Source organism: Gymnoscopelus microlampas (assembly GCF_963454915.1).
Source record: "Gymnoscopelus microlampas genome assembly, chromosome: 14".
Taxonomy (NCBI): Eukaryota; Metazoa; Chordata; class Actinopteri; order Myctophiformes; family Myctophidae; genus Gymnoscopelus; species Gymnoscopelus microlampas.
The window spans coordinates 39,075,957-39,092,895 of record NC_139951.1 but is presented as its reverse complement, the minus strand read 5'-3'; the positions used below and the strand labels follow the sequence as shown (position 1 = coordinate 39,092,895).

Here is a 16,939-nt window from a genome sequence, read left to right as displayed (position 1 = left end):
ATACCAGGTGTTAATGCTTGTGTTTGATGGCAATATGCATGCATACCAGGTGTTAATGCTTGTGTTTGATGGCAATATGCATGCATACCAGGTGTTAATGCTTGTGTTTGATGAGACTTTGATTGTTGATTGTGATCACACCATGCAAACGCTGTGCTCTGAGCACCAGTTTTCTCCAGTTTTGTCTTTAATATTGGTCTAATAGTCTTTCTCCTTTTATTCAGATACTGGAATGTGTAGACTCCCATTTTATCCTAATGGGGTGTTCTTTTGTATAAGTGTTGTTAATCTGTGCTCAGGGATGCCTCTATAGTTTTCACTGGTCAACACCAGAAAATACAGTCCTCCATTTCTATCGTTTCCTTATCCTGTGATGTCTTAAAGACACAGAGAATTTTCGTTTGTAAAATATTCCTTAATGGTGAATGAAGAATCCACTACTTTTTACTAGACAAGAGTGTTTCTACATTGCAGTATAGATACTTGTACTTAAGTACAAGCATTTTGTGCTTTTTCCACCACTGTCAAAAAGGACTTACCGAAGTCAGCCATCGCATAGTCCACGCTTTTAAACTTCGGGTGCATGAATTGTTTGTAGAGTTCCTCCCAGCGTGTCTCGAAATCGACAATCAGTAGGATTTCCGCTTCGGACCTCCCGCGGTCGGGAACATTTCTGTAAGAAATGGATCTCACATAGCTTTAAGCGTAAAGACTTGAGATTAGTCGACACACATTGAGTCAATCAGCTACTGCCATTTTCTGTCTACAAGCAAAGCATAAATACGTTTGTGTTGTGCTACCTGAGCAGTCCGCTGTCTGTGGTCTTCTTGAAGAGATTATCGTTTAATATATCAGCATAGAAGGAGGGGAGTCTGAACAGAGATTGTAAAACGGCGTTCATGAAGCACGAATTACCAAAGTTGGTGAACCTACAGCAAATTGAGCGGGGAGGGTTATAACTGGAACGCATCTGTGTCACTTTAGATTTCATTGGCTATTCAAAAATAGCAGATATACAAGCTCATAGCGCGGCACCGAGTGCCGCGCTATGAGCTTGTAGATCTGCTATTTTTGAAAAATCTTAAACATTTTTTTTTAATTTCTTTCCAAAAACTGTTATGATTTAAAAATGTTTTAAAAGAATCGCCTCAGGTCTTAATGGGTTAGTCAACAGTACATGTTCCCAATAGAATTACACAGCTCTATGAGGAAATGCTGAAATGATTGGTCAACCATTTGTACAACGCCAACAAGGGTCCGTCAACTTTGCCTAAGAGCGTCGCCTCAGCAAAGATGCTTAGTCTTTTTTCACTGTCCTGCATTCGTGAAAGTAATTCACAAATGTAAGACACCATGCACCTGCATCTGATGTAGGGCAGAAAGATTTATGTTATTTTCAAAATGCACAACAATATACAAAAAAAAAGAAAAATAAACAAAATCAATGTCGGCAGTCAAATACAAAATAATTGTTATTGCCTGCTGAGACGGGCGTCTTTCTCGGACCTTTCTTGGACCACGGAGAACTGCCTATATTCGGTGCGCTAGAGAGAAGAGAGGCAGAGAGAACTATTAGATTTCCACGTTGATTTAATCCCACAGCATTATTTATAACACCTATGAAAACACCTACTGAGAACTTACCGACGATTATCATGGCTTTGGCCCCGGCGGTCAGTGTTGGGAATAGCCTGTTCCACAGTATTAACAGATTGAAGGTAACTTGTTTGCAGATCTGCTCGAAACCCCCCACGTTGGATAGGTGACATGCGCCACTGAACAGTTTATCGTTTTCAGCCTTTAGGTACTCCACCATGCACCTAGCTCTGATGTAGGGCAGAAAGATTGATGTTATTTTCAAAATTAACATTTATAGTTTTTCAACATAAAATAACAATTTTGGCAGTCAAACATAAACCTTAAAACAAATGATTGCCTCTTGAACATTTAGGCCTTGGCTACACATACATGGATCTTTTACTAAACGGATATTTTAGTCCTCCGTTTTTAAAAATAATCCCTGGCCACATGACAAAGATAAACAAAAATCCCTGTCCACACGTAGACGCAGAAACGCATCGATCAGCTGCATGTTTCAATTTTATATCAGATTTTATATTTACATTTATTTTATAATTATATATATGAGGGGCCAAATACAAATACATTTGTAATCACATGTTAAGGCCCAATACTGCAATAGCTGCATTATTTTAATAGCATACGTGAACAGCATACGTGAACATAAACGAAAACAACATTATTAGGCCGCAGCTGCAGCTCAAACAGTAGCCATGGTTCACATGACGCTGTCGAGTCTCTGGTTTATAGTGGTGTTCGTTTTTTTTTTTTTACATTGCCAACTCGCACATGTACATAAACGTTCAGATTTCAAATATAAAGTGCTTACCCCTGAGCCACGGATGTTACAAGGCAATCCGGACCGTGATAAGTACCCGTATCTCCCGTATTGTTCAATAAAAAGCATTTTAATCCCATCGCCGGCCATTTTATTTTTCTGTTCTTTTATTTTGGTAATGTATCAGAGTGCAATACACCTTCCAACCATTGGTGTCGCATGGTTGAAAGCATCAGAGAAAATTTGGAGAAAATGGCCGACGATCGGATTAAAATGCTTTTTATTGAACAATACGGGAGATGCGGGTACTTATCACGGTCCGGATCGCCTTGTAACGTCCGTGGCTCAGGGGTAAGCACTTTATATTTGAAATCTGAACGTTTATGTACATGTGAGAGTTGGCAATGTAAAAACATCGAACACCACTATAAAGCAGGGACTCTCGGCACCGGGGCGATTGTGTTTTAGGACGACAGACCCCACATTCAATCTGTGTGCGCGCCGTGTGTTCTACTTGGCGCAGAGAAAGAGGGTTTTCGTCACACAGTGAATGAGCTACTTTTCCCACCACTGTCTTATTATTAAGTATGACATTATTTAGCCATAAATGAGCGTGCCTTGTTTCATAGACTGTAAGTGTTGCTCTCTCTCTCTTCATTTATTATTATAATGACCATGAGCGGTCCGGTGTTTATGTATTATTGTATTATTTATTATTATAATGACCATGTGCGAATGCGCGATGACGTCATCGTTTCTCAAAATCTCCGGATTACATGTCCACACAGATCCACTGAAACGCATGTTTTGGAAAACCTTCACTTATTTATCCGTTTACAAAAATATCCGTTTTAGCGGCCAAAAACACCGTTTGCGTGTGGCTGAAAGGCCCAAACGCACACAAAAATGTGCGTTTAGAAAAAGATCCATGTACGTGTAGCCAAGGCCTTAGTTTCCCAACAATATACAAAAAAAAGAAAAAGAAACAAAATCAATGTCGGCAGTCAAATACAAAATAATTGTTATTGCCTGTTGATCTGAAACACTGGGAACACAACCCTAATTAGTATCACCGGCAACACCTGTGAAGGAAGCAAAAAGTGTTGAAAATGTAACGTAATGTCAAGTAAACCGTGAGTCATAAAGTCAATGCGATAAACACGCCACAGCACTTAAAGCCTTCAGTTCTTTAAGCCTTTAATTTTAATCCTCTGTCTTTTAAGCAGTATCTGGTGAACCTTCTCGCCATGGACCACTGAGACAAGGTGGTGCTCTAGAGAGAAGAGAGGCAGAGAGAACAATTCGATTTCCACATTGATTTAATCCCACAGCATTATTTATAACACCTATGTAAATGGAACAAAAATATATATTAGTAAGAAAACCTGGAATGGTTCCGCGGATCCAGATCTTCAAATGTTTTGTTTTCGTTATTTTTCTAATGCATCACCGGGTTCTGTGATGGTCTATAGTGGCAGAATCAGCTTTGTTTGCATTTGTTTATGGGCTAACGAGGGTAATTTTGCGGAGTGTGCGTGCAAAATTTCATGTTGATCACAGTGAGATTAGCTGCTCACTGACATCAGGCCTGGCGAACATGGGCTTTCAAAATGTTGAGGGGATTAGGAGATTAGGAGACTGCATACATCCAATTTGCCTCTGAACATGCATAACATTTTTATCCATGACTCACATACAGACAGACAGACAGTCAGACAGACAGACATACACAGAAAGACGGACAGTACTCACTTTCTATGAGTTGAGTAAATCACAGACAGACCGACAGATACACAGAAACCCCTTACCATCTCAGACTGTTCAAGTCTTTTTACGACAAATTGAAGACGGCTGTTGACCATACAGTACCATACGTTAACGTAATGGACTGCAGCATGTTTTCCCGAAAAGCTTTGCCTTCCATATTGTCGAACGCTCCCGCACCACTGAGGAGACTCTCCAGTAAGCCATATATGATTTTGTAGGATTCTGCCACTTTCCCCCAGCAGTTGACTTCTGGAGAGGGGAAAGAGGAGAAAGAAAGGCAGAAAGGAAGGAAATTACTCAGGGTAATAGTGTCAACAAAACTGCCTATGTAAATGTATCACACACACACACAGAGTGATCCAAAAGAATATCAGCACAATAGAGCTTATATACACACTGAGATAATAAACCTTAAAACAAATGATTGCCTTTTGAACATTTAGTTTCCCAACAATATAATATTTTTTTAATAATTTTCTTACCCTATGACATCTTAAAGACACAGAGAATTTTGGTTTGTAAAATATTCCTTAATGGTGAATGAAGAATCCACTACTTTGTACTCAAGTTAAATTTGATGACCGGACTTTTACTTTGTAACAAGAGTGTTTCTACATTGCAGTATTGATACTTTTACTTAAGTAAAATCATTTTGTGCTTTTTCCACCACTGTCAAAAAGGAATTACTGAAGAGCGAAGCCATTGCGTTGCACACCAAATCAAGTTGGGGGCGAATTACCGGTAAACGCGGGTGGTCGACTTCGGCCTGGTCATATTCACTCATTTTCGGGACAAATCCTACAGGGTGAAGCATAGGGTCATAAGACGATGAGCCGTGGGCTTGTAGTTCTGCCCTTTCGACGTCCTTTATCTTCGTCTTCAGCTGTTTACGCTCTTCTAGGTACTGCGTAAGCAACAGTTCTACTGTCCGTCAAACACTGACTGGAGGTTAGCAGAGGGTGTTTGGTGTGGTGTCTCACAATCAAATACTAGCATATACACCTGACCTGTCTTTCCCTCATTGGTCTGTTGTCCAATCAGAGGCTAAGCAATATGCATGCATACCAGGTGTTAATGCTTGTGTTTGATGGCAATATGCATGCATACCAGGTGTTAATGCTTGTGTTTGATGGCAATATGCATGCATACCAGGTGTTAATGCTTGTGTTTGATGGCAATATGCATGCATACCAGGTGTTAATGCTTGTGTTTGATGGCAATATGCATGCATACCAGGTGTTAATGCTTGTGTTTGATGAGACTTTGATTGTTGATTGTGATCACACCATGCAAACGCTGTGCTCTGAGCACCAGTTTTCTCCAGTTTTGTCTTTAATATTGGTCTAATAGTCTTTCTCCTTTTATTCAGATACTGGAATGTGTAGACTCCCATTTTATCCTAATGGGGTGTTCTTTTGTATAAGTGTTGTTAATCTGTGCTCAGGGATGCCTCTATAGTTTTCACTGGTCAACACCAGAAAATACAGTCCTCCATTTCTATCGTTTCCTTATCCTGTGATGTCTTAAAGACACAGAGAATTTTCGTTTGTAAAATATTCCTTAATGGTGAATGAAGAATCCACTACTTTTTACTAGACAAGAGTGTTTCTACATTGCAGTATAGATACTTGTACTTAAGTACAAGCATTTTGTGCTTTTTCCACCACTGTCAAAAAGGACTTACCGAAGTCAGCCATCGCATAGTCCACGCTTTTAAACTTCGGGTGCATGAATTGTTTGTAGAGTTCCTCCCAGCGTGTCTCGAAATCGACAATCAGTAGGATTTCCGCTTCGGACCTCCCGCGGTCGGGAACATTTCTGTAAGAAATGGATCTCACATAGCTTTAAGCGTAAAGACTTGAGATTAGTCGACACACATTGAGTCAATCAGCTACTGCCATTTTCTGTCTACAAGCAAAGCATAAATACGTTTGTGTTGTGCTACCTGAGCAGTCCGCTGTCTGTGGTCTTCTTGAAGAGATTATCGTTTAATATATCAGCATAGAAGGAGGGGAGTCTGAACAGAGATTGTAAAACGGCGTTCATGAAGCACGAATTACCAAAGTTGGTGAACCTACAGCAAATTGAGCGGGGAGGGTTATAACTGGAACGCATCTGTGTCACTTTAGATTTCATTGGCTATTCAAAAATAGCAGATATACAAGCTCATAGCGCGGCACCGAGTGCCGCGCTATGAGCTTGTAGATCTGCTATTTTTGAAAAATCTTAAACATTTTTTTTTAATTTCTTTCCAAAAACTGTTATGATTTAAAAATGTTTTAAAAGAATCGCCTCAGGTCTTAATGGGTTAGTCAACAGTACATGTTCCCAATAGAATTACACAGCTCTATGAGGAAATGCTGAAATGATTGGTCAACCATTTGTACAACGCCAACAAGGGTCCGTCAACTTTGCCTAAGAGCGTCGCCTCAGCAAAGATGCTTAGTCTTTTTTCACTGTCCTGCATTCGTGAAAGTAATTCACGAATGTAAGACACCATGCACCTGCATCTGATGTAGGGCAGAAAGATTTATGTTATTTTCAAAATGCACAACAATATACAAAAAAAAAGAAAAATAAACAAAATCAATGTCGGCAGTCAAATACAAAATAATTGTTATTGCCTGCTGAGACGGGCGTCTTTCTCGGACCTTTCTTGGACCACGGAGAACTGCCTATATTCGGTGCGCTAGAGAGAAGAGAGGCAGAGAGAACTATTAGATTTCCACGTTGATTTAATCCCACAGCATTATTTATAACACCTATGAAAACACCTACTGAGAACTTACCGACGATTATCATGGCTTTGGCCCCGGCGGTCAGTGTTGGGAATAGCCTGTTCCACAGTATTAACAGATTGAAGGTAACTTGTTTGCAGATCTGCTCGAAACCCCCCACGTTGGATAGGTGACATGCGCCACTGAACAGTTTATCGTTTTCAGCCTTTAGGTACTCCACCATGCACCTAGCTCTGATGTAGGGCAGAAAGATTGATGTTATTTTCAAAATTAACATTTATAGTTTTTCAACATAAAATAACAATTTTGGCAGTCAAACATAAACCTTAAAACAAATGATTGCCTCTTGAACATTTAGGCCTTGGCTACACATACATGGATCTTTTACTAAACGGATATTTTAGTCCTCCGTTTTTAAAAATAATCCCTGGCCACATGACAAAGATAAACAAAAATCCCTGTCCACACGTAGACGCAGAAACGCATCGATCAGCTGCATGTTTCAATTTTATATCAGATTTTATATTTACATTTATTTTATAATTATATATATGAGGGGCCAAATACAAATACATTTGTAATCACATGTTAAGGCCCAATACTGCAATAGCTGCATTATTTTAATAGCATACGTGAACAGCATACGTGAACATAAACGAAAACAACATTATTAGGCCGCAGCTGCAGCTCAAACAGTAGCCATGGTTCACATGACGCTGTCGAGTCTCTGGTTTATAGTGGTGTTCGTTTTTTTTTTTTTACATTGCCAACTCGCACATGTACATAAACGTTCAGATTTCAAATATAAAGTGCTTACCCCTGAGCCACGGATGTTACAAGGCAATCCGGACCGTGATAAGTACCCGTATCTCCCGTATTGTTCAATAAAAAGCATTTTAATCCCATCGCCGGCCATTTTCTTTTTCTGTTCTTTTATTTTGGTAATGTATCAGAGTGCAATACACCTTCCAACCATTGGTGTCGCATGGTTGAAAGCATCGGAGAAAATTTGGAGAAAATGGCCGACGATCGGATTAAAATGCTTTTTATTGAACAATACGGGAGATGCGGGTACTTATCACGGTCCGGATCGCCTTGTAACGTCCGTGGCTCAGGGGTAAGCACTTTATATTTGAAATCTGAACGTTTATGTACATGTGAGAGTTGGCAATGTAAAAACATCGAACACCACTATAAAGCAGGGACTCTCGGCACCGGGGCGATTGTGTTTTAGGACGACAGACCCCACATTCAATCTGTGTGCGCGCCGTGTGTTCTACTTGGCGCAGAGAAAGAGGGTTTTCGTCACACAGTGAATGAGCTACTTTTCCCACCACTGTCTTATTATTAAGTATGACATTATTTAGCCATAAATGAGCGTGCCTTGTTTCATAGACTGTAAGTGTTGCTCTCTCTCTCTTCATTTATTATTATAATGACCATGAGCGGTCCGGTGTTTATGTATTATTGTATTATTTATTATTATAATGACCATGTGCGAATGCGCGATGACGTCATCGTTTCTCAAAATCTCCGGATTACATGTCCACACAGATCCACTGAAACGCATGTTTTGGAAAACCTTCACTTATTTATCCGTTTACAAAAATATCCGTTTTAGCGGCCAAAAACACCGTTTGCGTGTGGCTGAAAGGCCCAAACGCACACAAAAATGTGCGTTTAGAAAAAGATCCATGTACGTGTAGCCAAGGCCTCAGTTTCCCAACAATATACAAAAAAAAGAAAAAGAAACAAAATCAATGTCGGCAGTCAAATACAAAATAATTGTTATTGCCTGTTGATCTGAAACACTGGGAACACAACCCTAATTAGTATCACCGGCAACACCTGTGAAGGAAGCAAAAAGTGTTGAAAATGTAACGTAATGTCAAGTAAACCGTGAGTCATAAAGTCAATGCGATAAACACGCCACAGCACTTAAAGCCTTCAGTTCTTTAAGCCTTTAATTTTAATCCTCTGTCTTTTAAGCAGTATCTGGTGAACCTTCTCGCCATGGACCACTGAGACAAGGTGGTGCTCTAGAGAGAAGAGAGGCAGAGAGAACAATTCGATTTCCACATTGATTTAATCCCACAGCATTATTTATAACACCTATGTAAATGGAACAAAAATATATATTAGTAAGAAAACCTGGAATGGTTCCGCGGATCCAGATCTTCAAATGTTTTGTTTTCGTTATTTTTTTAATGCATCACCGGGTTCTGTGATGGTCTATAGTGGCAGAATCAGCTTTGTTTGCATTTGTTTATGGGCTAACGAGGGTAATTTTGCGGAGTGTGCGTGCAAAATTTCATGTTGATCACAGTGAGATTAGCTGCTCACTGACATCAGGCCTGGCGAACATGGGCTTTCAAAATGTTGAGGGGATTAGGAGATTAGGAGACTGCATACATCCAATTTGCCTCTGAACATGCATAACATTTTTATCCATGACTCACATACAGACAGACAGACAGACAGACAGACATACACAGAAAGACGGACAGTACTCAATTTCTATGAGTTGAGTAAATCACAGACAGACAGACAGATACACAGAAACCCCTTACCATCTCAGACTGTTCAAGTCTTTTTACGACGAATTGAAGACGGCTGTTGACCATACCATACGTTAACGTAATGGACTGCAGCATGTTTTCCCGAAAAGCTTTGCCTTCCATATTGTCGAACGCTCCCGCACCACTGAGGAGACTCTCCAGTAAGCCATATATGATTTTGTAGGATTCTGCCACTTTCCCCCAGCAGTTGACTTCTGGAGAGGGGAAAGAGGAGAAAGAAAGGCAGAAAGGAAGGAAATTACTCAGGGTAATAGTGTCAACAAAACTGCCTATGTAAATGTATCACACACACACACAGAGTGATCCAAAAGAATATCAGCACAATAGAGCTTATGTACACACTGAGATAATAAACCTTAAAACAAATGATTGCCTTTTGAACATTTAGTTTCCCAACAATATAATATTTTTTTTATAATTTTCTTACCCTATGACATCTTAAAGACACAGAGAATTTTGGTTTGTAAAATATTCCTTAATGGTGAATGAAGAATCCACTACTTTGTACTCAAGTTAAATTTGATGACCGGACTTTTACTTTGTAACAAGAGTGTTTCTACATTGCAGTATTGATACTTTTACTTAAGTAAAATCATTTTGTGCTTTTTCCACCACTGTCAAAAAGGAATTACTGAAGAGCGAAGCCATTGCGTCGCACACCAAATCAAGTTGGGGGCGAATTACCGGTAAACGCGGGTGGTCGACTTCGGCCTGGTCATATTCACTCATTTTCGGGACAAATCCTACAGGGTGAAGCATAGGGTCATAAGACGATGAGCCGTGGGCTTGTAGTTCTGCCCTTTCGACGTCCTTTATCTTCGTCTTCAGCTGTTTACGCTCTTCTAGGTACTGCGTAAGCAACAGTTCTACTGTCCGTCAAACACTGACTGGAGGTTAGCAGAGGGTGTTTGGTGTGGTGTCTCACAATCAAATACTAGCATATACACCTGACCTGTCTTTCCCTCATTGGTCTGTTGTCCAATCAGAGGCTAAGCAATATGCATGCATACCAGGTGTTAATGCTTGTGTTTGATGGCAATATGCATGCATACCAGGTGTTAATGCTTGTGTTTGATGGCAATATGCATGCATACCAGGTGTTAATGCTTGTGTTTGATGGCAATATGCATGCATACCAGGTGTTAATGCTTGTGTTTGATGGCAATATGCATGCATACCAGGTGTTAATGCTTGTGTTTGATGAGACTTTGATTGTTGATTGTGATCACACCATGCAAACGCTGTGCTCTGAGCACCAGTTTTCTCCAGTTTTGTCTTTAATATTGGTCTAATAGTCTTTCTCCTTTTATTCAGATACTGGAATGTGTAGACTCCCATTTTATCCTAATGGGGTGTTCTTTTGTATAAGTGTTGTTAATCTGTGCTCAGGGATGCCTCTATAGTTTTCACTGGTCAACACCAGAAAATACAGTCCTCCATTTCTATCGTTTCCTTATCCTGTGATGTCTTAAAGACACAGAGAATTTTCGTTTGTAAAATATTCCTTAATGGTGAATGAAGAATCCACTACTTTTTACTAGACAAGAGTGTTTCTACATTGCAGTATAGATACTTGTACTTAAGTACAAGCATTTTGTGCTTTTTCCACCACTGTCAAAAAGGACTTACCGAAGTCAGCCATCGCATAGTCCACGCTTTTAAACTTCGGGTGCATGAATTGTTTGTAGAGTTCCTCCCAGCGTGTCTCGAAATCGACAATCAGTAGGATTTCCGCTTCGGACCTCCCGCGGTCGGGAACATTTCTGTAAGAAATGGATCTCACATAGCTTTAAGCGTAAAGACTTGAGATTAGTCGACACACATTGAGTCAATCAGCTACTGCCATTTTCTGTCTACAAGCAAAGCATAAATACGTTTGTGTTGTGCCACCTGAGCAGTCCGCTGTCTGTGGTCTTCTTGAAGAGATTATCGTTTAATATATCAGCATAGAAGGAGGGGAGTCTGAACAGAGATTGTAAAACGGCGTTCATGAAGCACGAATTACCAAAGTTGGTGAACCTACAGCAAATTGAGCGGGGAGGGTTATAACTGGAACGCATCTGTGTCACTTTAGATTTCATTGGCTATTCAAAAATAGCAGATATACAAGCTCATAGCGCGGCACCGAGTGCCGCGCTATGAGCTTGTAGATCTGCTATTTTTGAAAAATCTTAAACATTTTTTTTTAATTTCTTTCCAAAAACTGTTATGATTTAAAAATGTTTTAAAAGAATCGCCTCAGGTCTTAATGGGTTAGTCAACAGTACATGTTCCCAATAGAATTACACAGCTCTATGAGGAAATGCTGAAATGATTGGTCAACCATTTGTACAACGCCAACAAGGGTCCGTCAACTTTGCCTAAGAGCGTCGCCTCAGCAAAGATGCTTAGTCTTTTTTCACTGTCCTGCATTCGTGAAAGTAATTCACAAATGTAAGACACCATGCACCTGCATCTGATGTAGGGCAGAAAGATTTATGTTATTTTCAAAATGCACAACAATATACAAAAAAAAAGAAAAATAAACAAAATCAATGTCGGCAGTCAAATACAAAATAATTGTTATTGCCTGCTGAGACGGGCGTCTTTCTCGGACCTTTCTTGGACCACGGAGAACTGCCTATATTCGGTGCGCTAGAGAGAAGAGAGGCAGAGAGAACTATTAGATTTCCACGTTGATTTAATCCCACAGCATTATTTATAACACCTATGAAAACACCTACTGAGAACTTACCGACGATTATCATGGCTTTGGCCCCGGCGGTCAGTGTTGGGAATAGCCTGTTCCACAGTATTAACAGATTGAAGGTAACTTGTTTGCAGATCTGCTCGAAACCCCCCACGTTGGATAGGTGACATGCGCCACTGAACAGTTTATCGTTTTCAGCCTTTAGGTACTCCACCATGCACCTAGCTCTGATGTAGGGCAGAAAGATTGATGTTATTTTCAAAATTAACATTTATAGTTTTTCAACATAAAATAACAATTTTGGCAGTCAAACATAAACCTTAAAACAAATGATTGCCTCTTGAACATTTAGGCCTTGGCTACACATACATGGATCTTTTACTAAACGGATATTTTAGTCCTCCGTTTTTAAAAATAATCCCTGGCCACATGACAAAGATAAACAAAAATCCCTGTCCACACGTAGACGCAGAAACGCATCGATCAGCTGCATGTTTCAATTTTATATCAGATTTTATATTTACATTTATTTTATAATTATATATATGAGGGGCCAAATACAAATACATTTGTAATCACATGTTAAGGCCCAATACTGCAATAGCTGCATTATTTTAATAGCATACGTGAACAGCATACGTGAACATAAACGAAAACAACATTATTAGGCCGCAGCTGCAGCTCAAACAGTAGCCATGGTTCACATGACGCTGTCGAGTCTCTGGTTTATAGTGGTGTTCGTTTTTTTTTTTTTACATTGCCAACTCGCACATGTACATAAACGTTCAGATTTCAAATATAAAGTGCTTACCCCTGAGCCACGGATGTTACAAGGCAATCCGGACCGTGATAAGTACCCGTATCTCCCGTATTGTTCAATAAAAAGCATTTTAATCCCATCGCCGGCCATTTTCTTTTTCTGTTCTTTTATTTTGGTAATGTATCAGAGTGCAATACACCTTCCAACCATTGGTGTCGCATGGTTGAAAGCATCGGAGAAAATTTGGAGAAAATGGCCGACGATCGGATTAAAATGCTTTTTATTGAACAATACGGGAGATGCGGGTACTTATCACGGTCCGGATCGCCTTGTAACGTCCGTGGCTCAGGGGTAAGCACTTTATATTTGAAATCTGAACGTTTATGTACATGTGAGAGTTGGCAATGTAAAAACATCGAACACCACTATAAAGCAGGGACTCTCGGCACCGGGGCGATTGTGTTTTAGGACGACAGACCCCACATTCAATCTGTGTGCGCGCCGTGTGTTCTACTTGGCGCAGAGAAAGAGGGTTTTCGTCACACAGTGAATGAGCTACTTTTCCCACCACTGTCTTATTATTAAGTATGACATTATTTAGCCATAAATGAGCGTGCCTTGTTTCATAGACTGTAAGTGTTGCTCTCTCTCTCTTCATTTATTATTATAATGACCATGAGCGGTCCGGTGTTTATGTATTATTGTATTATTTATTATTATAATGACCATGTGCGAATGCGCGATGACGTCATCGTTTCTCAAAATCTCCGGATTACATGTCCACACAGATCCACTGAAACGCATGTTTTGGAAAACCTTCACTTATTTATCCGTTTACAAAAATATCCGTTTTAGCGGCCAAAAACACCGTTTGCGTGTGGCTGAAAGGCCCAAACGCACACAAAAATGTGCGTTTAGAAAAAGATCCATGTACGTGTAGCCAAGGCCTTAGTTTCCCAACAATATACAAAAAAAAGAAAAAGAAACAAAATCAATGTCGGCAGTCAAATACAAAATAATTGTTATTGCCTGTTGATCTGAAACACTGGGAACACAACCCTAATTAGTATCACCGGCAACACCTGTGAAGGAAGCAAAAAGTGTTGAAAATGTAACGTAATGTCAAGTAAACCGTGAGTCATAAAGTCAATGCGATAAACACGCCACAGCACTTAAAGCCTTCAGTTCTTTAAGCCTTTAATTTGAATCCTCTGTCTTTTAAGCAGTATCTGGTGAACCTTCTCGCCATGGACCACTGAGACAAGGTGGTGCTCTAGAGAGAAGAGAGGCAGAGAGAACAATTCGATTTCCACATTGATTTAATCCCACAGCATTATTTATAACACCTATGTAAATGGAACAAAAATATATATTAGTAAGAAAACCTGGAATGGTTCCGCGGATCCAGATCTTCAAATGTTTTGTTTTCGTTATTTTTCTAATGCATCACCGGGTTCTGTGATGGTCTATAGTGGCAGAATCAGCTTTGTTTGCATTTGTTTATGGGCTAACGAGGGTAATTTTGCGGAGTGTGCGCGCAAAATTTCATGTTGATCACAGTGAGATTAGCTGCTCACTGACATCAGGCCTGGCGAACATGGGCTTTCAAAATGTTGAGGGGATTAGGAGATTAGGAGACTGCATACATCCAATTTGCCTCTGAACATGCATAACATTTTTATCCATGACTCACATACAGACAGACAGACAGTCAGACAGACAGACATACACAGAAAGACGGACAGTACTCACTTTCTATGAGTTGAGTAAATCACAGACAGACCGACAGATACACAGAAACCCCTTACCATCTCAGACTGTTCAAGTCTTTTTACGACAAATTGAAGACGGCTGTTGACCATACAGTACCATACGTTAACGTAATGGACTGCAGCATGTTTTCCCGAAAAGCTTTGCCTTCCATATTGTCGAACGCTCCCGCACCACTGAGGAGACTCTCCAGTAAGCCATATATGATTTTGTAGGATTCTGCCACTTTCCCCCAGCAGTTGACTTCTGGAGAGGGGAAAGAGGAGAAAGAAAGGCAGAAAGGAAGGAAATTACTCAGGGTAATAGTGTCAACAAAACTGCCTATGTAAATGTATCACACACACACACACAGAGTGATCCAAAAGAATATCAGCACAATAGAGCTTATATACACACTGAGATAATAAACCTTAAAACAAATGATTGCCTTTTGAACATTTAGTTTCCCAACAATATAATATTTGTTTTATAATTTTCTTACCCTATGACATCTTAAAGACACAGAGAATTTTGGTTTGTAAAATATTCCTTAATGGTGAATGAAGAATCCACTACTTTGTACTCAAGTTAAATTTGATGACCGGACTTTTACTTTGTAACAAGAGTGTTTCTACATTGCAGTATTGATACTTTTACTTAAGTAAAATCATTTTGTGCTTTTTCCACCACTGTCAAAAAGGAATTACTGAAGAGCGAAGCCATTGCGTTGCACACCAAATCAAGTTGGGGGCGAATTACCGGTAAACGCGGGTGGTCGACTTCGGCCTGGTCATATTCACTCATTTTCGGGACAAATCCTACAGGGTGAAGCATAGGGTCATAAGACGATGAGCCGTGGGCTTGTAGTTCTGCCCTTTCGACGTCCTTTATCTTCGTCTTCAGCTGTTTACGCTCTTCTAGGTACTGCGTAAGCAACAGTTCTACTGTCCGTCAAACACTGACTGGAGGTTAGCAGAGGGTGTTTGGTGTGGTGTCTCACAATCAAATACTAGCATATACACCTGACCTGTCTTTCCCTCATTGGTCTGTTGTCCAATCAGAGGCTAAGCAATATGCATGCATACCAGGTGTTAATGCTTGTGTTTGATGGCAATATGCATGCATACCAGGTGTTAATGCTTGTGTTTGATGGCAATATGCATGCATACCAGGTGTTAATGCTTGTGTTTGATGGCAATATGCATGCATACCAGGTGTTAATGCTTGTGTTTGATGGCAATATGCATGCATACCAGGTGTTAATGCTTGTGTTTGATGAGACTTTGATTGTTGATTGTGATCACACCATGCAAACGCTGTGCTCTGAGCACCAGTTTTCTCCAGTTTTGTCTTTAATATTGGTCTAATAGTCTTTCTCCTTTTATTCAGATACTGGAATGTGTAGACTCCCATTTTATCCTAATGGGGTGTTCTTTTGTATAAGTGTTGTTAATCTGTGCTCAGGGATGCCTCTATAGTTTTCACTGGTCAACACCAGAAAATACAGTCCTCCATTTCTATCGTTTCCTTATCCTGTGATGTCTTAAAGACACAGAGAATTTTCGTTTGTAAAATATTCCTTAATGGTGAATGAAGAATCCACTACTTTTTACTAGACAAGAGTGTTTCTACATTGCAGTATAGATACTTGTACTTAAGTACAAGCATTTTGTGCTTTTTCCACCACTGTCAAAAAGGACTTACCGAAGTCAGCCATCGCATAGTCCACGCTTTTAAACTTCGGGTGCATGAATTGTTTGTAGAGTTCCTCCCAGCGTGTCTCGAAATCGACAATCAGTAGGATTTCCGCTTCGGACCTCCCGCGGTCGGGAACATTTCTGTAAGAAATGGATCTCACATAGCTTTAAGCGTAAAGACTTGAGATTAGTCGACACACATTGAGTCAATCAGCTACTGCCATTTTCTGTCTACAAGCAAAGCATAAATACGTTTGTGTTGTGCTACCTGAGCAGTCCGCTGTCTGTGGTCTTCTTGAAGAGATTATCGTTTAATATATCAGCATAGAAGGAGGGGAGTCTGAACAGAGATTGTAAAACGGCGTTCATGAAGCACGAATTACCAAAGTTGGTGAACCTACAGCAAATTGAGCGGGGAGGGTTATAACTGGAACGCATCTGTGTCACTTTAGATTTCATTGGCTATTCAAAAATAGCAGATATACAAGCTCATAGCGCGGCACCGAGTGCCGCGCTATGAGCTTGTAGATCTGCTATTTTTGAAAAATCTTAAACATTTTTTTTTAATTTCTTTCCAAAAACTGTTATGATTTAAAAATGT

General features: G+C 40.0%; 2 protein-coding genes across 2 annotated transcripts; both read right to left on the bottom strand.

Moving 5' to 3' along the window:
• Nucleotides 1–6,743: 6,743 nt before the first annotated feature.
• On the bottom strand, nucleotides 6,744–11,466 carry LOC311060206 (uncharacterized protein; the record flags this gene model as incomplete). Its single annotated transcript, XM_084078338.1, has 4 exons — nucleotides 11,334–11,466; nucleotides 11,073–11,206; nucleotides 9,435–9,637; nucleotides 6,744–6,815 (listed from the first exon to the last, which is right to left on the bottom strand). The coding sequence occupies exons 1-4, from the start codon at nucleotides 11,432–11,434 to the stop codon at nucleotides 6,744–6,746; spliced, it is 510 nt and encodes a 169-aa protein (XP_083934464.1). The 5' UTR covers nucleotides 11,435–11,466.
• A 2,607-nt stretch (nucleotides 11,467–14,073) lies between these two features.
• On the bottom strand, nucleotides 14,074–16,739 carry LOC311060205 (uncharacterized protein; the record flags this gene model as incomplete). The annotated part of the gene is made up of 4 exons (XM_084078337.1): nucleotides 16,607–16,739; nucleotides 16,346–16,479; nucleotides 14,762–14,908; nucleotides 14,074–14,165 (listed from the first exon to the last, which is right to left on the bottom strand). Exons 1-4 carry the CDS (start codon nucleotides 16,705–16,707, stop codon nucleotides 14,074–14,076), a joined length of 474 nt encoding a protein of 157 aa, XP_083934463.1. The 5' UTR covers nucleotides 16,708–16,739.
• Between the last annotated feature and the right edge of the window lie 200 nt (nucleotides 16,740–16,939).